Raw genomic sequence first — 23,001 nt, 5'->3', positions numbered from 1 at the left:
TGGAGCCAAGCCTGGCATCCTCCCGACCCAAAAGCACGCCTGTCTTTCCATACCACTCACAAAATGCCAACACGAGAGCCAATTTTAAAACCCTTCTGTTGTAAGCGAAGTTTGCTGCTGTGATGTAAGAAGAATTCAACAGTAAAACAGGGTGACGTGGCTTTGTATTTTAAGTATGTCATCACAGAGTGGGGGTGGCAGATCGTTGTTGCAAACCAACAGCCAACTTTCAGAGTCGGGTAAGGATCCTCATTACAGTCCTGAAGACACCGTCCTACGCCTGCTCTCCTTCCTCCTTGACGGCCATGGCCGACTGCCGCTCCTCCTCTTGCTCCGGATCTCCTGGAAGGATGCTGGTGACAGTCTGGAGCAGAGATTCGATTTGCTCTTCCGTTAGCCTCTCTTCACTTTCCTCGACTATCTGCGGATCAGAAACGGTTAGCGCCTCCTCACACCTGACCTGCCGCTCTTGCTGTCCTCTCGCCCCATCAGACTGTAAGCTCCCCAGGGCAAAGGCCAGAAATATACACGTCCCCAATGCATTTGAAGCCCCCCCTTGGAGACCCTGCTCCAGGTTCTTGGACCTTCTGAAGCAAGGTGGACAGTTATGATGGACAGGTCCTTCTCTTCTGTGGCACCTCAACGGTGCTATGACTTCGTCTGGCCACCTGGGGCCAAGTCTCTTGAATTTTCATGCTCGGGTATTCCACAGCCATTTCAATTAAGTTGAATGAAACTGGCTTTTGTCTTCTGCTTTTCAAAAAAAAAGAGTATTTTTCACAGTGCTAAAAAAGTTTTTCACAGAGCCAGCGTGATGTAGTGGTTAAGCGCGGCAGTTTGGAGCGATGGACTCTGATCTGATTCCCCACTCCTTCACATGAGCAGCGGAGGCTAATCTGGTGAACTGGACTTGTTTCCCCACTCCTACACACAAAGCCAGCTGGGTGACCTTGGGCTAGCCACGCTCTCTCAGCTCCGCCTACCTCATAAGGGTGTCTGTTGTGGGGAGGGGAAGGGAAGGGGATTGTAAGCCGGTTCGAGTCTCCCTAAAGTGGTCAGAAAGCCAGGATATAAAAACCAACTCTTCTTCTATCCTTACACCCCCTCTAAGCCAATGCTTTGAGTGGATTTAGAATGGTGTAGCTCAGTTTAGGATCGTACTGTTAGCCCCTTAAAGATTTTCACGTTCTGTTGATTCTTTGCAGTTTTAAGTGCCCCTGCTGATTTTCTTGGGGCTCTTCTGGTCTCACAGGTCACAGTCTGATTGATTGCTGCATTTTCTATTGTTTTTTAAACACCCACTGGAGCCAAGAATGGCTGAGAGGGCAGAAGAGAAACAGATTAAAGAAATAAACTGTGGTTAAAAAAGAACACAGCAATAGCTTTTAGTGGGCTTAAGCAATGCTAATTCAGACCACCGCCTTTAAAACATATTAATTTTGTTCTAAAGATAACCATTTTGTGACAGAAGCGATTAATTCCAAGGTCTTTCTTACTCTTAACACCTTTTTCTCCAGAAGAATTCCTTGGAGCTCAAGTTGTGTTGAGAATCTTGGTCTGAATTAGCCTCCATTACGCCAAAGGAAGCCTTTTGCTGCATTGCACAGGAGGGTCACTGTTGGACTCTGGCTATAAAAAGCCACCTATACAGAAAGCTTTGTTTTTCTCATTGCCAAGACTAGATTGTAAGCTTGTGGGGGCAGGTACCTGTCTGGCTTTGCCTTTGTGGCTCCGAAGGGCATCATGGACACAGGCAGCACCGAACAAACTACCATTACGAAGCGCCACATTTCAAACCAAACAGATGGCTTTCACAAAGATGCATTTCAATAGTTTGGAAATGGAAATACAAATGTGTTTTTTTTAAAAAAAACAAACCATATTTAAAAATGGGGAGGGACTGTGGCTCAGTGGTACAGCATCTGCTTGGCACACAGAAGGTCCCAGGTTCAACCCCCAGCTAAAGGGACCAGGCAAGCAGGTGATGTGAAAGACTTCAGCCTAAGACCCTGGAGAGCCGCTGCTGGTCTGACTAGATTATACTGACTTTGATGAACCAAGGGTCTGATTCAGTGTAAGGCAGCTTCATGTGTGTTCATGTGTTCAAAAGAAGGAGGGCAGACGTTGAAGCCATTCTAGACATTAGGAAGAATTTTCTAACAGTTAGAGCGGTTCCTCAGTGGAACAGACTTCCTCGAGAGGTGGTAAATACTCCTTCCCTGGAGGTTTTTAAGCAGAGGCTAGATGGCCATCTGTCAGCAATGCTGATTCTATAACTTTAGGCAGATCATGAGAGGAAGGGCATCTTGGCCATGTTCTGGGCATTAAATAGGGGTCACTGGGGGGGGTTGGGAAGGTAGTTGCGAATTTCCTGCTTTGTGCATGGGGTTGGACTAGATGACCCTGGTGGTCCCTTCCAACTCTATGATTCTATTATTCCTCTTTCTGGCGAGGACGAACTGAAGCCAATTCCATTCTGCAAAGCTGAAAAATCCTCTTTGGCTCCAAATTTGTTGGCGCACGGGAAGAGGAGACTGGGAGGTTTCAGAGCCAAGGTTCTCCAACCGCTGGGATTAACCCGCCCGCAATCTTTCCCTCTGCCCACTATCAGCAGCAGCCTAATGGACTTCCACGAGTGGGGAGAGCACACAGAGTAAAACCCACCTCCTCGCAGAATCAATGCCCCGACAACTCCCAGGGCTTCCACGGGAGCAGATGCTCAGGTGGAGTGTTTGCCTTGGCTATTCATTTCTCTCTCTAATACAGAGGCTTTATTTGCTCAGGGGACACCGCGGCATTCAGGCGCTCTCGTTAGAACATCAGTCAATACCCATTTTGTTACGCAGCTCTCTCCAACAGAGGCAGCAGCATCTGCTAAGGATGGATGATAGGGCTTAGGCAGGGGGGGCGGAGGGAAGCAGAGCTCAAAGGCTGGAGGCATGAGTTCCAAAGAACAAAGAGAGGGGCGAAATCCTCCATGAAGCTGGCAGGCACTGCTACTGCCCAGGAAAGTCTCAGCCTGACCTGGAAGCTTTGGTAGTGTAACTGGGTCAAGGGAAGTCGGCAGGGTTGCTGAAGTGTGGGCAGAGGCAGAAGGCTGGTTTTTCTATGCTGATTTTCTCTACCTTTTAAGGAAAATCAAACCAGCTGGATCAGCCTCCAGATCAGCCTTGGTCTGATCCAGCCGGTCAAATCCAGCATGGCTTTTCTTATGTTCTTAAAACCTACAGCCCCCAATGAGGGCCAGAAGCAGTCGGATACCTCTCCGTCAGTTCCAGGTGACAGACACCCTTCCTCCAGTTTCTAGCTAACAGGAATTCGATTACTGAAAGGAGCCAGGCATCTGATCTCTGTGCCCAGACCTGGTTCCAACTACGAATCCCCTCCCCAATACAAAAATCCAATCCAAATTGCTTCTGAATTTTCATTTGTCTCAGTTGCTTGGGGGGCTAACTTTGGCTGGAAAAACAGGAGACAACTATAATATAAACAAACTCAGGTTGTGCTGATGCTGGTGGCCTTTTCCTACCCTGACGGCTCCTTTCCCCCTTTGCCCTCACTGCCCCTGGCAGCTCCCTTTCCCTTGTCCTCACTGCCCTCGACCCCGCTGCCATTTAAATCCAAATAGATTTTGTTTACTGTCGCCTGATGCCATCACGCCAGATGCGCACCGCTGCTGTGTCATTGACAAAAATCGTGTGGCTTGCCACAGCCGGTCAAATCAAACTGGCAGTGAGGGCAAAGCAGGCCTAGGACAGTGAGGGCAATAGCCCTGCAGGGAAATCTCAGAAGCCAGGAGGAACAAAAGGGTACTCGACAGCATCTAAACAAGGTGAATGTTCAGGAAGACGGCAAGAAATGGGTGTATTCCGACTGCTTTCTAAGGTCCAAGGCAAATTTTAACAGAGGCCTTCAGATGCTTGGGAACTTGGGAACTCACCAGCTGGATCTCAACTGCGGTCACAGGCCTGTGGTTGAGAAGCTGTAGCTTTTCTGCTCTGTGCAAAAGAAAAGAACAAACACACCATGTAATTTGGGGATTCTGGTCAGAGAAGCCATCTGCATTTTGAACACTTCTTGGCTTGTTTAGAGGTCAAAGCCTTGGCCACGTGTCACCCCAAAGGGCCTAAGAACCAAGGCAGGAACTTGGCATGGGACAGTGAAGGACAAGGGCTTTTGGATGCCCAGAAATATTTCATCACTGCGGCTGTACGCAGCGCGGCATTTTGTGGCCCAAGAGTTAAGATTATCCAATTTCCCTTATGACTCTTGGTTCAGGCACACTAACATTGATGCTTCCCTTGCTGAGGATTCTCTATCCACAGGCTGTCATTGCCGTCCACAACTCACTCAACCTACAGCCCCCTCAGAGATGGCTGGAAAACACATTTCAACCTTTTTTTGGAGCTAGATTTCTTAAAATTCACTTTCAGATTTTGAGCATCCTGACCTGCTCACCTTGTATGGCACCAGCAGCAGTTGCGCTGCAGAGGATCTTACACCACAACAGCCAGATTTGGCCCACACCACAGCAGCACAGAGCAGCAACCCTAGCTTGCAGGGTTATAAGGAGTGCTTAGATAATGCAAGCAAAACCCTTTCAACACTCAAAATCCCTATATAAACGCTAGTCGTCATTAGTAAAAAACTTTCCGGAAATCACATTTGCATCAATTGGGAGGTGGGAATGGAATGACCAACATTACAAAATATTGTTAGGATTCCTTTCCAGTGCACATTTGTCCCCATCTTCGCCATGGAAAGTCAGGACCAAACATCTTGGATGCCTCTACATTCCTCCTTCTGCATCAGCCCTTTCGATACTGGATTTCTATTGCTGAGTTTTCGGGACTTGCTGTTAAGAACGTATGAAAAGCCATGCTGGATCAGACCAAGACCCATCAAGTCCAGCAGTTTGTTCACACAGTGGCCAACTAGGGGCCTCTAGGAAGCCTCCAAACAAGACGACTGCAGCAGCACCAACCTGCCTGTGTTCCACAGCACCTAATATAGTAGGCATGCTCCTCTGATCCTGGAGAGAATAGGTATGCATCATGACTAGAATCCATTTGGACTAGCAGCCATGGATAGTCCTATCCTCCATGAACATGCCCACTCCCCTTAAAGCTTCCAAGTTGACAGCCATCACCACATCCTGGGGCAGGGAGTTCCACAATTTAACTATGCCTTGTGTGAAGAAATACTTCCTTTTATCGGTTTTGAAACTCTCACCCTCCAGCTTCAGCAGACGACCCCAAGTTCTGGTATTATGAGAGAGGGAGAAAAGCTTCTCCCTGTCCACTCTCTCCATACCATGCATAATTTTATAGACCTCTGTCATGTCTCCCCTTAACCACCTTCTTTCCCAGCTAAACAGCCCTAAGCATTTTTAACCGCTCCTCATTTTTACAAGAAGCATTAAGAGGTTGGCTGGGTTTCAAATGACAAAAATAAATCATTGCTGCAGGGAATTCAATCGATGGGCAGGGCAAAAAGGGACAAGAAAGCCAGTCAGAGTTCCGAGCTGCACAGACTGGGGCTTCGAGGATGGAAAACTAATGTTCAGAGGGACAAAATAACCCACGCAGGGAGGATATAAACACAGTACTGTTGTAAAGAGGTGTTTTTGCTTTCACCAAAACAGTAAAAGCAGGCTGAGCTATGCCAAAAGCACCGGGGAGATCGACCCACCAGCACAATTTGCACCCTCTTCCTTGCCCCCAATAAACAAGTCCACTTCGGGGGGTTTGGGAGAGCCATTTCCGTTATTTCCACCCTGCAATCAAGCTGCGCACTATGCTTCAGCGCCTCTCGGCCTCTGCTGCTCTGAGCAACATGGTCGCTGCTGCCGCTTCTCGTGCTCAGCGCAAGGCAGAATCATAGAGTTGGAAGGGACCTCCAGGGACATCCAGCCCAACCACTTGCACAGTGCAGGGAATTCACGAGCAGCTCCCCCACAGACAGGGTGCCGCCCCAGAGAAGGCCCAGCCCTCTCCCACCGCTTAACACAGAGACAGCAGCACTGAGCTGCTTCACTCGACTAGAGTGACTGCTGGGGAAGTGTTTCAACACTCATAAAGTGTTCTATAAATAGGGTCGCCAACCTCCATGGTGGTGGGGCTTGGAGATCTCCCAGAATTACAGACAACAGAGATCTCCAGACAACAGAGATCAGTAACCCCTGGAGACAATGGCAGCTTTGGAGGGGGGCCTGCATGGCATCACATTCCTGCTGAGCATCCCTCCCTCCCCAGGCTCCACCCTCAAATCTCCAGGAATTTCCCAACCCGGAGTTGGCAATCCTAGCTATAAACCACCCCAACAGTTATAATTTGTTTTGCTTTGATGCTACTTTTACTTCAATTGTTTTATCATGCCAGCTATGGGCAAGCTGCGCTGGTTTTGAAGCGATAATACGGGGGGGGGGGGGAACAACAGAAGCAAATCTGCAAAGGGTTACAAGTGTTATGTGATAACTTGGCCTATTTCTTTCACAGCGATGACCAACCAAGCGCACAACCCATCAGGGAGTTCTCCTGCATAAGCCCCATTGGAATGAATTTCCTGCTAGATTAAGCCCCCGGGCTGTTTGCATTTTCTCTTCCAACTCAGGAAGCAATGAGATGTTCCAGCTAGGAGCAAAATATGTGTACTAGTACTGCCCTCTGTTGTTCGCAGAGTATCCTCACATGCAGAGAGCCAACGTGGCGAAGTGGTTAAGAGAGATGGACTCTAACCTGGAGAACTAGGTTTGTTTCCCCACTCCTACACATGAAGCCTGGGGGGTGACCTTGGGCCAGTCACACTTCTCTTAGAACTCTCTCAGCCCCACCTACCTCACAAGGTGTCTGTTGTGGGGAGGGGGAGGGAAGGCGATTGTAAGCTGCTTTGAGACTCCTTAAAGGTAAAGAAAAGCAGGGTAAAAAAAACCAACTAAAAAAAAGTTGTGCCTGTTTTTGTCATTTTGCAGAATTTGGGGTTTTTTAACATGCCCTGGCTTGGATTGCCCAGGATAGCCCGATCTCATAAGATCTCAGAAGCTAAGCAGGGTTGGCCCTGGTAAGAATTTGGATTGGAGACCACCAAGGAATACCGGGGTCTCTATGCAGAGGAATGGCAAACCACCTCTGTTAGTCTCTTGCTCTGAACCCCCTACAGGGTTGCTCTAAATCAGCTGCAACTTGACGGCACTTTACACACACATACGCGCGCGCAACTCTTTCCACATAGGGAGAAAACTATCCCCCATCCTAGAATTCAGACACATCTCTTACTGAAAATGAAAAAGAGGTGAACTCGGAGAAAGGGTAGGACAAAACTATGCTGGAAGGAAACCAAAGTAAAAGAGAGGATCAGCATTCCCTAATCTCTGGTGTCCATGATAGGCCAGCTCAGCTCAAGCAGGGTGGATCAAGCAGGGTAAGAGGGGGCCCCAGGTAAATTACGAGCCAGAGAGTATTTCTACTATCCTAAACAGAACTGGTTTCACAACTTCCTATAGCTTCTGCGGTTCTAGAACAATGGGAATGCTATTAATAGGTCAATTGGTATTTTGTTCTTATTCTTTGTTATCTTTTTGTATGATACATCCCTGGCGATCGTCTGACGTGACATTTTGTATAACTACATTTAAAAATTATTTTAAAAGAAGGTAAGTACAAAGGGCAATCTGCAGCTTCCCTATTTAAATGAACAATTCTCTAATCCTGCTGCAGTTCCTGTGTCTGCCGCTCCTTCTAAATTGTCGGAAAATAGTAGATATTATCAACATTTCTTTTCAATTTATAGTTGATGGTACAATACTTCGAATAAAACTGATTGGACTGTGCATTTTGAGGAAAAGTATGTTCACATTTGCAACCTGTATTTTTCTATTTTAAAAAGCACATCCCACCCTTATAATCAGTCATGAAAGATGTTAAAACCAGGTAGATCATTTACAAGCCATGGGCGGGGGGGTGACTACTGTGCTAAGTCCACCTAGTTGCAGGGGTTCCCAACCTTTTTGAGCCTGAGAGCACCTTTGGAATTCTGACAGAAGGAAAATACAGTTAACAGTTAATTATTTACAGGCCCAGAGGGGGGGGGGGAACAGTTTGCATGTCCTAGAGAAAGCTAGGAAGGAGGTTTCCATAGCTCCTCCAGAGGATCATTTTACAAAGAGGGGGCCACCACCGAGAAGGCATGAGTCCTACCTGCTATTTTTGGATTAGCCACCCAGAGGGCCTGCTGCGTGACTTAAATGGGAATGTTGGCTCCTGCCAAGAGAATTCCCAGTTTGGTAATTTTTATATCCTGTGTTCATTAGCGGCATCCTTCTTGGATAGTTTTTTTCTAGTGGACCCTCCCAGAACACAACAACACTTTTAGGGCCTGCAAAGCCCTTGAGAAAAGTAGTATTTTAAATCTGTGTATATTACCCCAGCTCAAGCCAATCCCCTGGTGACCCGGATATGGAAAGGGCAGAATCAACCCTCTCTGGGGAAGACATCATACTGGCAGGAGACTTAATGCCAGGATTGGGCAAGATATCAACGCCTACATTAATAAGATGCAGGTATCTCCAGAGGAGTATTGGTTTGTCCCCTGGCTTTCCCTAGACAAGGGTATAAATGATCACGGTTTACAACTGCTTAATTTGATAGAGTTGGGCTTCTTAATCTGCACGGGACATATAAGGACCTTTCAAAGGGCTTCTACTCCTTTTGGGGGGTTTGGGGGGTTAGCGTACTGGATCACATCAGTCTCTCTGGCCCTGTATATGTGGACTGCTTCGTTTGAAATGCATCAAAGACTGGAAAGTGATCATCTGCCCATATCGTTAAAAAAATTTGCATTAAATGGTAGTGGTCCAGGTGTACTTCCTCAAGAAAATTCCCCAAAGTTAATTACTAAAAGAGCTAAATGGGATGAGAGACTGGACCTTAATATCAAAATGTGTCTTGGAGAATGTATTTTAAATCAGGAGGGCTGGTAAAAGATAACAAGATTGAAAAAGTGACTGCAAAGCAAACTCAGTCATCCGCCTCTTGCGACTGATCGCTTCCGACAGGATTTATTGCCACTCTGAAAACAAGGCCCCCACAGACTGTATCCTATGACAATGCACCCCCTTGTGCTTTATGTGAAAAGACTTAGCTTCGGCGCCTGGTGGAAGAATGAGGAAAGCCAGTCAAATCTTCCGCTCATAGTTCCCTAAGATCGAAAACAGAGTGCAAGCAGAATTTTGTCAACTTTCTATCTAGACATCCCCCTCCTGGTCATTTTAACACAGCGGGTTCAGGGGGGGAAATGTCCCCATGTTTTCCACCAATCTTCCCTAGGGGTCAGGTCACCAGGGCAAATGGCTTCCAGGCAATTGTTTCCAACTATCCCCTGGCAGAGGAGAGCCAAGGTGCATGAACTGGAGCTAGCACAGAAGTTGCAACATAATTTTACCCATGGAGGACAGGAGTATGCAACACAAAACGCCTTGCAAGGGGTAAGCCGACAGGAATTGAACACAGACTGGTTTGCCTGTGAGAACCATGAAGCTCTGGGCTTATTAACCTTCCATTTCAACTGATCATTGGTGGGGGGCGGGGATGCAAATTATGGGCTACCTACTGGCATACTGATTCAGCACCTAGAATGCCTGCTCAAGCAGTTAGCCATCCGCTCATTCTATGCTCTGAAATCTCAAACCTTCTTTTCCAAAGGTGCTGTGGATCACAGGCAGGATAATGCTGCTGCAGCCGTCTTGTTTGTGGGCTTCCTAGAGGCCCCTGGTTGGCCCGTGTGAACAGACTGCTGGACTTGATGGGCCTTGGTCTGATCCAGCATGGCTTTCCTTATGTTCATTAGCACAAACAGAATTAAATCTAAACATTCAGAGGCAAAGATGGGTCTAAGGACTGCAGCTGCCACTTTGCCGCTGCAAAGCAAGGGGTGAGCTTGGAAAGAGAGGGAAGCCACAAGTGTGTGTTGGTGAGGGGGAAATGAATGTGCTTAACTCTTGGCCTACCCACCCACACACACCACTTTCCTTCCATGGTTCCTCCAGCTATTTCGTGCCAGGCATTTGCTGTACCAAGGAGGGTGGGAAGCAGATGGTAGGTAATTTAAGGATCCTTTCCCCTGCCACTTCTCCCCTAAAAATTGACCCTCAAAAGAGAAACAGCAACCAAGATTCCCAGATGCATGTTGTCCACAGATGGCTTGCTTCAACCCCTCAGACAGGCTCTCTCCAGCTCAAAGAGAGGGAGAACAGCTGCTAATCTGGGATTACTGCCAGCCGACTGCGGGCTGTAAAAGTGAAGTGTGATAATCTAGGGCTCTGTAATGTTGCGGGGGGAGGGAGTTTGGCAGTTTATATTACTGAACGGTCTTTATAACAGTTTGTTTTCAACAAAGAGGGGAGATGACGCCAGATGTTGTGCCTGTTGACGGTGAGGCTCTTCCCAACACCACCCCAGCAGAAACAGAGGTGGTAATGCTCAAGGCCATGGGGGGGGGGGAACTGCTGTGCTAGACCAGACCAAAAGTCCCCTTAGTGCAGGGGTTCCCAACCTTTTTGAGACTGCGGGCACCTTTGGAATCCTGACACAGCATGGTGGGTGCAACCACAAAATGGCTGCTGTAGGAGGTGAAGCCAGTCACAAAATAGCTGCCCCTCCCCACAGACAGCCCTGCAGTACTGCAGTCCAAGCTCTGCTCATTAAGCACATTCCCTGTCAGCAATGCTGATTCTGTGACCTCAGGCAGATGATGAGAGGGAGGGCATCTTGGCCATCTTCTGGTCACTAGGGGTGCGGGAGGGGGGAGGTAGTTGTAAATTTCCTGCATCGTGCAGGGGGTTGGACTTGATGACCTGGTCCCTTCCAATTCTATGATTCTATGACCTGAGTTCAATCCCAACAGAAGTTGGTTTCAGATAGCCGGCTCAAGGTTGACCGAGCCTTCCATCCTTCCAAGGTCGGTCAAATGAGTACCCAGCTTGCTGGGGGTAAAGGGAAGATGACTGGGGAAGGCACTGGCAAACCAGCCCGTAAACAAAGTCGGCCTAGAAAACGTCGGGATGTGACATCACCCCATGGGTCAGGAATGACCCGGTGCTTGCACAGAGGACCTTTACCTTTTACCCCACAGACACCTTGTGAGGTAGGTGAGGCTGAGAGAGTTCTGGAGAGAACTGTGACTGGCCCAAGTAACCCGGCAGGCTTCATTCGGAGGAGTGGGGAATCAAACCCAGTTCTCCAGATTAGAGTCTGCAGCTCTTAACCACTACACCATGCTGGCTGAAGTTATTTTCAAGTTGCTCTTTGTCACTAAAGACTAAGGATGAGTTTTTCTGCCGACTGAAATGACCAGATTGTACTCAAGCTAACTTGGAACTTAGTGGACAGGATCCCCCCACTCTGTGTGCACGAAGTGTAGCCTTGTTTTCTTCTCCGTTGCTCCAGCTCCTTCTGAGCCCTGGAGGGATCAGTCCCAAGGACGTGGGACCTGCAGAAAGGAATAGCCATTGGGGTTAGGAGGGCTCAAGTGAGGAGGGACAAGGAATTGAAATTTCATACTCCTGCCGCTCTTCACTTCAGCACACCAACCCCCACAGCGGTTCCCCCTGCATGGATCTTGCAACCCTGGGAGCAATCTTTCCTGGGCTCAGAAAGAGCTGTAGCATTGGAGGGGACTGTGGGAAAACCCTGTATGCTTTTTGCTCTGCAGATTTCCCAGGATGGTTATCTGTGGTCTTTGATCTAACACCCATATACATCTTTGCATCATCTAGCGTTACTTTGAGTTCCTACAACCTTACTTGATTTAGCTGCCAGTGCAGACTCAGAATTTCCATTTTGAATTCTAGCACATTTTAATGTTCCCACAGTATCCAGCAACGTGTATCCGGCAACCTATTTCCAGTGCCTCTACTGTCCAGATAACAGGAGTTTCTGGCCAACAATTTAAATCCTTTATCGCATTATCATGCACTATAACAATAATAATACTATTCATACTTACTTTGTTAACTTGTGATTTTTCACTGCTAAGAGGAAATCTGTTACGATCTCAGGACTCTGGTGTTTACATGGAGTCTTAGATATGTATTTTAGAGTCTAGAGGAACAGAAAAATAAAAGTGGGCAAATTAGTCATGCCTGTTTTTCATGTCTAATGTAAAAATGATTCAAACCTAAGCCAGAGAAGAACCCAAAAAGTAAGAATCAAACACCACGGCAAAGGCTGTACTTATGAATGTTTCCTCCAGGGGAGAATCCAATAGTTTCAGAATGACATGGCAGATTGCAAAATTATCACAGGGACAGAGAATCCCCCCCTTTAAAAAGGCTTCTGGGAGTTGAGGCTTTGTGGTTGCAAACCTGAGCACCCTTATCCTCTACTAAATTCTGCTGGGTTCCAACGGGACTTAAAAGCAAGTAAGAGGTGGACATGACAGAACCAGATCAAGAGAGTAGAGAGAAATGTATGCTCTCCCTTTTGGGCCCCCAAAGGAGAACTGCTGGCTTTGGGTTTTGGACCAAGTCATTTTACCTGAGAACATGAGCATTTTAAGAATAAGTAGCTACAGATAAAATTAAAGGGTCGGGGCGGGGGGACCCTTTCAACAGGGCTTTCAAACACTACAACTATACTTTCAAATGTCAATGATACTTTACAATATATCTGCTCACTTTCTGTTGTACCAAGAGTTGAAATGAACCCCAAATCAACCACCCCAACACTTGTCCAGCCATCCATTTGCTATGGGACAGAAGCCCTTCTGTGTTCTGTGCACGGCACAGCTCTCCCATGGGATGTGGACAGACAGAAGGGACAGGAAGAGGCAGCTCTTGCACAAGGGAGGCATGCGCAGGTTGAGAAGGGAGCGGCAGGCGACCAGCAGGCCCTCCGGGCTGGTTTTACTCACTTCATACATGATAGTGTTCAGATTCTGCTGGCCAGAACTCTGTTTGCTTTTCCCAGTCTCCCGGCGTTGCTGCTTCAGATCAGTCAGCAACTTGTAGACCTGCCAAAAAGAAGCTTTATTAGGAAGGTTTAAGCACTGCGAGATTTCTAACGCAACATTTCCGTAAGCTTGGCAAACCAATGCTCTGAGCCCTCCTGAAGAGTTTCGCGCCTCCTCGGCACTGCGCCTTTCAGCCAAGGCACATGTGGAATTGTAATCCCGGGAAGGGACGGTGCTCTCCAAGACTGGATTTCTCAGCCTCCCCTCACAATACAGCTTTGGTGGAAGTTGTGACAGTCAAACCAATTGCAAACTGATTGAGATCTTTAGTGCAGATGCATCCCGATCTATTCTCAAATCAGGCAGCTCTGGGTTAAAAATCACAGAGCGCTAATGAAAGTGCCAGTAAGCTGTACTGAACCGCTGGATGAACTCTCTCTCATCTGTCTCAGCGAGGTTAGAAGAAAAAAGGGGAATGAAACCCAACCTAGAAAACAGAAGCTGGGTACCCAAGGTTGGGTGGGATAAATAAAATATATAGATAATGAAAATATAATTAATTTAAAGCGCTATGTCAAGATAAACATTATTTAAAAAACGTAAAAACAGCACAATGGCATTTCCTAAGGTTGATATCTGTAACCACATGCCAGATGCATTTTGGCCTGTTTGGCCTTCCTCAGTGGTCAATTGAAACCCATGTAAAACATACATACATTTACAGATATATATTGTATATCTCTCCCGTATAAAATGTGTGCAATTATCAACCTGGTAAAACAGCTAGGTTCCAGTCACTGCTGCATTCTTACACAGGTATGGGGAGAAAAGATTTGGATTTTCCTCCTCAGGTACCAGGCCTAATATTATATATTGTGTATGGTGTATTTGTGTTGCATAAACTATACAGTGTTGCATAAACTGTTTGTGATACAGTACTGATTTCTGGTTGTAGAGCTTTATGGGCTGGAAGGTTTTTGTTTTTCTAGATGTCATCTACTACATCTACTACTTCTATTTCTTCTAAAGGTAAAGGTCCCCTGTGCAAGCACCGGGCCATTCCTGACCCATGGGGTGATGTCACATCCCGACATTTCCTAGGCAGGCTTTGTTTACGGCTGGTTTGCCAGTGCCTTCCCCAGTCATCTTCCCTTTACCCTCAGCAAGCTGGGTACTCATTTGACCAACCTCGGAAGGATGGAAGGCTGAGTCAACCTTGAGCCGGCGACCTGAAACCGACTTCCGTCGGGATTGAACTCAGGTCATGAGCAGAGCTTGGACTGCAATACTGTAGCTTACCACTCTGCGCCACGGGGCTCCTACTTCTACTACTACTATAATAGAAATACGGACTTTCCCCTTTTCTTCATCCATAGTTTAACCAGTGTTATATTGTGTTGCATCAACTGTTTGTGACACAGTACAAGCATACCTCGGAGAATCCAGACCACTACAATACAGTGAGTCACATGGGGAGAAATTTTTGTTTCCCGGTCCATATAAAAATTATGTTTACACTATACTGAAGTCTATTAAGTGTGCAATAGAATTATGTCTAAAAAACAATGTACTGTAAAAATAATGAAAAAGTTTGAAATATTGCAAGAATTAACAACATGTGACACAGAGACACAAAGTGAGCCCATGCTGTTGGGAAAATGGTGCCAACAGACTTGCTCAAAAATGCAATATCTGCGAAGCGCAATAATGCGGGGCGCAATAAAACAGGGCGTGCCTGTACATTCATGGGTCCAAAGGGCACCTGATCCAGCAACCCTGATGAAACTCAGCAGGTCTGGTGGTCAGTGCTGGGGGGGGGTCTCATTAAACAACCCACACAAAAACACTGATACAATGCCCTGCGATCCATGATGGAAGAAAGGCAGGACAGAAATGTAATCCATCAACACAAATCGATTTACCTCGTAATTGCTGAGAAGGGCTGCATTTCCATCTTTCCTAAAAAAGAAAAAGAAAACAAAAGACATCAGAATTATTTAAAGGAATTGAGGATTTTCATTTCCTGCAGCAACAGGAAATGAGGGGCTGTGGCTCAGTGGCAGAGCATCTGCTTGCCATGCAGAAGGTCCCAGGTTCAATCCCCGGCATCTCCAGTTAAAGGGACTAGGCAGGTAGGTGATGGGAAAGACCCGTCTGATACCCTGGAGAGCCGCTGCCAGTCTGAGTAGACAATACTGATTTCAATGGACCGAGGGTCTGATTCAGTATAAGGCAGCTTCATGTGTTCATGTGTTCATGTGTCCAACAGCACCGTAAGGAATTCCTGTTTGTCTTCTACCTCACAAGGTTCTAAAAGGAGTATGCTCTGCAATGAAGGCCTGCATTAAAAAATCCACACTGAGTCATTCACGCTTGATACTGCTCATGGAAGGGGAGACTATGTATGTGTGATCTGAGACCCCCTCATCAAAGCCAAACCGGTGCAAGTCCATCAAGCCCCTTTGCTTCAAAGAGAACGCAACTCCAAGGAGTCTGCTCCACTAAAAATAAAACCACGACCCTTCTTGAAAGCTTTTAAGCACATCTGCTGGTCCACCAAAATTATAGGCTGGCCTGCTCTTCTTCTGTCCGGCCGACGCAGCTGTGCCAAGGGAATGATCCTGCTGCACAGGGAAACCAGATTCACACCTCTTTCTCAGCTTCCAGTCACAAAACTACAGCTTTGGTGGAAACCATGAGTTAAATCGGTCTCATACTGGTTTAGACCAGTGTAGAGCTGCCATAAAATATGCCACTCAAGTGCGAGTCAGGCACCTCTGAGTTCATATCATGTACTGCCTTCTTTTTATCCAATATAATGTGATTTTATTTGATGAAGCCTGTGGGCATCATCATTTGAAAGAAGAACTGAGAACTTGGCAGTAATCTGCTTTAGGCAATAATCTGTTTTATGCAAAAGTAACAAAGTATCTTACTAACATCTCTCTTAGAAATACCCTGCCATTTCATTTAACAACAAATAGCATCATAGAAGCACAGAGTTGGAAGGGATCACCAGCGTCATCTAGCCCAACCTCCTGCACAATGCAGGAAATTCACAACTACCTCCTCCCCACATCCCTAGTGACCCACGTTCCACACTCAAAAGATGGCCAGAAAAGAAAAGAAAAACAGAATCCCTGGTTAGTCTGGTCTGGAGGAAAGTTGCTTCCTGATTCCCAAATGGTGATTGGCATTACCCTGGGCATGTACGAAAGGGCCACATGAGCCAAACACTGCCGATACAATCATTCCTGCCCTCCCTCTTATAATCTGCCTTAGTTCACAAAATAATACATGACACAATATTTATGTATACACACACACAGAATCATAGAATCATAGAGTTGGAAGGGATCAACGGGGTCATCTAGTCCAACCCACTGCAAAATGCAGGAAATTCACAACTACCTTCCCCACACACGCCCAGTGACCCTTACTCCATGCCCAGAAGATGGCCAAGATGCCCTCCCTCTCATCATCCACCCCCAGGGTAATATAATGGTTACAGCATCTGCCTAGGATCTGGGATACCTGGGATCATTGGAGCTCGTCGAGTGACCTTGGGCCAGTCTCTCTCTCCCAGCCTAACCTACCTCACAAGGCTGTTGTGGGGATAAAATGGGGAACCACATATGCCTATACAAGAGGGATATATTCAAGAACCAAGCCTGGATTCTTCCCGTTCTCCACCGGTTATGCATAAAGGTTATTAATTAATGTCTACAGGCAAGACCCCTCATCATAGATGGGGTGCGTACACAGAGCAAGTTAACACACTGCGAACTGCGATTCCCTGTGGGATCCCTGCTGGCAAGGACTGGGACATATGGTCAAAAGTGGCTAGGGTTGCCAACCTCCAGGTATTAGCTGGAGATCTCCTGCTATTACAACTGATCTCCAGCTGACAGAGATCAGTTCCCCTGGAGAAAACGGCCGCTTTGGCAATTGGACTCTATGGCATTGAAGTCCCTCCCCAAACCCCGCCGTCCTCAGGCTCCGCCCGAAAAACCTCCCGCTGATGACAAAGAGGGACCTGGCAACCCTAGAAGTGGGGAGTACAGCTTTGCCGGCCTTCCTGCCTTCCAAGTGCAGGATTTCCCCACTCATTCCTATGGGGAAAGGCAATCGATCATTCACTTATAAGAGAGAGAGAAAAGGAAGGGCACTTGGAAGACACAACTGCTGCTCATTGGTGACCCCAGCCATGAAGAATTAACCTTGCTCCTGTTGAACTATCTCCCTGAAATTCCAAGAGACCAACCGATAGTAGCATTACATATGTTAACTGCAGCTAGAATGGTCTTTGCTAGGCAGTGGAACCAGGAAACCTCCCCTAAGATACATGATTGGTTGCCAAAAATCAAAGAGGTCTATATTTTAGTGAATCTAACCGCTTAACACAAAAAATAATGATATTAATAGTGTAGACCTGTTATGGACAAGAGCCATTCAAAGAAGAGAAATGTCCATTTTATAATAAGATATAGCTTCGGTTAAGCAAGAAGGGGCTATGGATGCAGGGCTGTAAAGTATTTTATGTGACTTTATGTGATTATGTGACTATTTGTTTTTAGTTTATGCTTATATTTACTGTTGACTGTCCATTTTTATTAATAAAACTTAAAAGTTAAAAGAATTAACCTTGCTCTTATCTATCTAGCCCCATCCTTTGCTATTTCTTGGTCACACAAAGAGTGACAGAAGGGAAAGGCAGGGCGGAATGTCAGGAACTGGAGGCCACAGAGAGACAATCACTTCCGTAGGAACCCTCGGCTCAGCCTTCCTCCAGCGTGAGGAAGGTTCTGGTAGAAAACCTGATAGAAAACCTGCCGAAGGGCCTTCCTCCAGGTTAGGGTTCAACCTCTGCTGAGCATAGGGTTGCCACCCTCCAGGTACTAGCTGGAGATCTCCTGCTATTACAACTGATCTCCAGCCAATAGAGATCAGTTCACCTGGAGAAAATGGCCGCTTTGGCCATTGGACTCTATAGCGTTGAAGTCCCTCCCCTCCTCAAACCCCACCCTCCTCAGGCTCCGCCCCAAAAATATCAAGGTATTTTCCAACCTGGAGCTGGCAACACTAGCTGAGCGGAGCAGCAGGATACAAATAAATATGCGTTAGAAAAAGCTAATAAAATGGTAATACGGCAGAGGGGACAAAATAACAAACTATTACCCATCTAACCAGAAAAGTCACTGCCTTTTGGTTTTCTTTCAAACCTTGTTCAAAGAAGAGCAAAAGCAGATGTTATAACATCTTTTAGTAACTTCACAGAAGACAAGGAAGAATTTTGGAGAATTGACTTCCAGTGCAAACATTTACTGTGTGTCCTGGATTTATTATAAGCTGCTCTGTGTACGTAAAAACATATTATATAAAAGGAGAAAGATTTAAGTAAGACAGCTAGATTCGTGTCCATTAAAATCTTAAAGACCCAACAAGATTTTCCAGGGTATGAGCTTTCAAGAGTCAAAGCTCCCTTCGTCAGCTTTGAACACATGAAGCTGCCTTATACCGAATCAGACCCTCGGTCCATCAAAGTCCGTATTATCTCCTGAGACCGGCAGTGGCTCTCCAGGGGATTGAACCTGGGACCTTCTGCATGCCAAGCAGATGCTCTACCGCTGAGCCATGGCCCCTCTCCAGAGCTTTGACTCTCATAAGCTCATACCCCGAAAATCTTATCCATCTCTAAAGGTGGACTCAAATCTAGCTCTTCTGCTGCAGACCAAACTGGGTATTCTCTGAAACTATTTACATAAGACAAAAGTTAATAAATCTATCCACTTCCTCAGTGCGGTTGAATCCACTGAAATGCACAAGCCCCGATCCAACTAAGGAGGCCCATAGGCAGCCCCTGGCTTCTGCACATTTGCCGGATCGTGAATCATGGCATACATCCGAATGCGCACCCAGAGAAGGTTGCTGCATAGCCACACCACGCTGCTCTCAATGCAACGAGCACTGGATCCCCACCCGCACCTTTGCTCAGCTAGACAGTGCACAGGCCTTTTTCCCCCCAAGCGCAAATGTAGCTGGATTGGAAAGACTGTGCTCCAAAGTCAGACAGGACAGTCGCAACTCAGGTCTGCTTATTGCCGCTTAAACTTGGCTCTGTGAGGAGTTGTATGCTCAGTTTTCCTATTTATGCATGCCTCGATTCAGCAGCGGGCACAATTATTTTATTTTGCTAAAAAATAAATAAACAGAATGCTTCATTTACAAGGGGGGAAAAACCCCGCAACCACACGCACATCACAAAGCTGTGAGCGCTATACATACTAGGGACAAAGGGTTCTGCTGAACAGACAGAGAGCAGAAACAACAAGAGAGCTATACAAAAGGGGGGAGGGAGGCTTTTCTCAGCCCCCTTGCTGGAACATATTTAAAAGTACAATGTATTATGTCAAGCACAGCCGGCGGTTTGAAAAGAACCGTCATGCTCATCACTTTCGCACAAGTTCAATGCCTCTTCCACAAACTTCCACAGGTTCCATCCCGCTTTGTTTTTAAATTGAATGGGAGGGGGAGAAGCCCCCTCAGGAAAAAAAAATGCTGAGGTAGCCTTCTCATTACGTTTTTGCTGACCCGGGAGAAAGTTCAGCAAGCAAGCTCACACACTCGCGTACGCTGGTCGCGGCTTTTTGTCGATAGGTAAATTTAATTCTCTTTGGGAACTTTGCACTTCGTCCCCGTCTAGAGAAATCCCTGTACATCCAGGGCACTTGTGACCAAATACAATAGAAAACGGGGAAGAAAGATTTTTAATCAAAGAAACAGCGTGGTACAGGATTTTGCTTGAACATACAAATGGGGTTACAGAGAATTACTCTCTGTTTTTCAAATAGGTTTGAAACAAAAGGGTTCTCTCTTCGAGCAAAAATAAAAACTTCGCACTATTTCAGAATACGCCAGAAGATTCATTGAGAGGGCACTTGATAATGTATTGCAGAACAATTTCTGCATTTTTTTGCTGCATCAAAGTGATACACGGCATGTGTTGTTTGTTCCTCGTAGGCAGCGATCCTGCCCACACATACTTAGGAGTAAGTCCTAGCCAAAGTCAACAGGACTTCTGAGTAAACAAAAACGCTCACATTGTTCTAGTGAAGACCTCACTGCTTTCTTAGGAGAGCAGGTTTCTCCCTGGCAAAGACACGGTAATCCACAACAGATAGTAAGACATCTGTAAGACAGTACCAGGTCAAATAAAGAGGATGGCACACGGCCTCTACAAAGTGCAATTTAAACAGTCCTGCTTGTAGGGTCGGCCATTCAAATCTTCTGTTACATAAATCCCAACTTTTCCTTAACCCCCTTGCCCTTTGTCACACAGCAGTGAGAAAAGCAGCACCAGTTGTTAAAATTCCTCAACAGCTATAAGCAGATATGGGGGCCTAGATTTCCTTTGTCGCCATTCACTCAAAACAGGGGCCACAGAAAATCTACCATTAGAAATGTAGCTGGATTGGAAAGACTGTGCTCCAAAGTCAATGCCAGTCTAAAACATCTAGGTCAGAAAACAGCTTACCTGTACGTATTAAATAGGGAATGGATATAGGACATGTACATTTTTATTCCAGATCTGTTAATCCAGCTTTAAAAAATGCAGTCTTACACAATATGTTCCCAGAATATTACCAGCTATCCCCTGTATAAAGCATAGGGTAGCCTTAGCAATGAATCCATTAAAAACGACTATTTTTAGGTCACTTCCCTATCCATTCGCACACTTTGGATAATGCACTTTCAATGCGCCTTAGCAATCTTTTGCAAGTGGATTCTCCTGTGTGAAACAGGAAAATCCACTTGCAAATGATCCCTCAAGTACATTATCCAACCTGTGTGAAACCATATGTTAAGACATTTGTGACTGGGGAAAAGAAGAAAACCTCATTTTGTAAGGTTTTGTACGCTGGGCTCCTGGAAGAGATTTACACCCAGGGGGCAGCTCTTCTGAGGCTCTACTCAAGGCACTGCCATCCTATTTAAGGTTAATAGGACCTTTGTGGTGATGGTGCCACATGTGTGGAATGCGCATTCCCCTCACCCCCAGCAAAGCCCATGGTACTGCTATCTTTCCAGCAGAAAGATTTATTTGTCTAAGTGTTCGATACATGATGTAGTGATTTGCTCTAATTTTTAAACTATGTTATAGGGAACATTTGGGATTTTATAGTTAACTTTTAAAATCTCTGAGCCACTTGAAAGTCAAGCAGGACAGGACAGAATGTTTGCGTATGTGATCAACTTCTTCTAACGCAGATTAATTAAATCAGAGTAAAAAATGTGTTCTAATTTATGAGGCCTAAAATGTGAGCTCACTCTGCTTTGATCTTTACTTATGGAGATATCTTTATATTAATTATTATTCCACTCTTCTGTTTAATGCACACACATAGGGTACAATCCGGTCAAAATCAAGCATTTTTGAGGCCCACTGATTTCAGTAAAGACGTATTTAATTTTCTCATTCAGATCAACAGGATTCAAAGGTGCTTCACACTGGCTGGGAGGTGCCTGTGATGTTGAAATTACTGTCTCACATTTTGTCACAAGCTTGCTAGAATGCTTTAGAGAATAGCCGTGTTGGTCTGCAATAGAAAAGCGAGTCCAGTAGCACCTTTGAGACCAACAAGATATTGGGGATATACGCTTTCCAGAGTCAAAGCTCCCTCCGTCAGGTATCTGACAAAGAGAGCCTTGAATAGTGAAAGCTTATACCTGAAAATCTTATTGTTCTCTAATGTGCTACTGGACTCAAATCTAGCTTTACCAGAATGCATCTCTCTCTAGACTCTAAATTGAAAGGGGGCCCTAACCCCTTGCATTAACCACCATAGTTTGGTTGCCTGGGGTGTGTCAGAATCACCTCTGCAGGTAAAGAACACATGAAGCTACCTTATACCGAATCAGACCCTTGGTCCATTAAAGTCAATATTCTCTACTCAGACCGGCAGCAGCTGTCCAGGGTCTCAGGCAGAGGTCTTTCACATCGCCTACTTGCCTAGTCCCTTTGACTGGAGATGCTAGGGATTGAACCTGGGACCGGCTGCATGCCTAGCAGATGCTCTACCACTGAGCCACACTTGCAGCCTGATCTTTTATGTCTTTACTCAGTCCCACTGAGATCAATGAAGCAAAGTCCCAAGTCAGGGTGCAGAAGATTGCAGACTTGTTTGCTTCTTTTTTTTTTTTAAGGGTTCCCTTATTGTTATATACGGTACTTTTTCCTTAAAGATACAAACAGAAGAACAAACGCACACATAAAAGCAAGCAAATCATTGTTGTTTTTAAAAGGCCTGCTACTACATCTAACAAAAATATTTGCTGGTAGGGTAGGAGCTTTCGTGAGCCACAGCTCACTTCTTCAGATACCTAACAAAAATATTTGCTGGTAGGGTAGGAGCTTTCGTGAGCCACAGCTCACTTCTTCAGATATCTGAAGAAGTGAGCCGTGGCTCACGAAAGCTCCTACCCTACCAGCAAATATTTTTTGTTAGTCTTTAAGGTGCTACTGGACTCTTGCCCTTTTCTACTACTGGTATACCCTACCAGAACATATTTTTGTTAAGTCTTTAAGGTGCTACTGGACTCTCGCCCTTTTCTACACACACAAAGTGTTCATTGCACTGTTAATATCCTCTTCCTTCATAAAGGGGGGTGGGGGGTGGGCGATATGGCGGGTAAGCCACGGCTTCCAACTTGGGAGGAGGAAGGGGACACCAGTCACCTCAGGCAATGCCCCTTTCCTCCTTCTCCCCCCTCCCCACACCACCCTAACGATGAGGGGGAGACAGATTCGCCCCCCCCCCGTGCCCCTATACTGAGGGGAGGAGGATGCTTCTCACCCTCTTCCCTCACCCTCAATGGCCCTGTAAAGGCGACCAGGCGGCCATTAGCCAGCCCACAGCAGCCGCCCGGGGTGATTGGTGGGGGGGGGGGGAACGACTCATGGAGGGAAACGGGGATCTCGACCCGCCCGCCGCCTTACACTTCCATCGCGCCGCCGTCCCCCGCCTCGTCCTGGCGGCGCTGCTCGGCGGCCGGGCC

At 46.4% G+C, this 23,001-nt stretch overlaps 1 protein-coding gene and 1 non-coding gene across 2 annotated transcripts; one reads left to right on the top strand and one right to left on the bottom strand.

Annotated features, from left to right (window-relative positions):
• Nucleotides 1–229: 229 nt before the first annotated feature.
• Nucleotides 230–22,950, bottom strand: CRCP (CGRP receptor component). Its single transcript, XM_056865337.1, is given in 6 exon segments — nt 230–421; nt 3,941–3,998; nt 12,001–12,095; nt 12,907–13,005; nt 14,868–14,904; nt 22,943–22,950. Coding segments are annotated over 6 exon segments (489 nt in total).
• TRNAG-GCC (transfer RNA glycine (anticodon GCC)) lies at nt 14,988–15,059 on the top strand. The gene has a single exon. It is a non-coding gene; the product is annotated as a tRNA-Gly (tRNA).
• Nucleotides 22,951–23,001: the final 51 nt, after the last annotated feature.

Source organism: Euleptes europaea, chromosome 19, assembly GCF_029931775.1.
Source record: "Euleptes europaea isolate rEulEur1 chromosome 19, rEulEur1.hap1, whole genome shotgun sequence".
NCBI classification, from domain to species: Eukaryota; Metazoa; Chordata; class Lepidosauria; order Squamata; family Sphaerodactylidae; genus Euleptes; species Euleptes europaea.
This window is presented reverse-complemented; position numbering and strand designations above follow the sequence as displayed.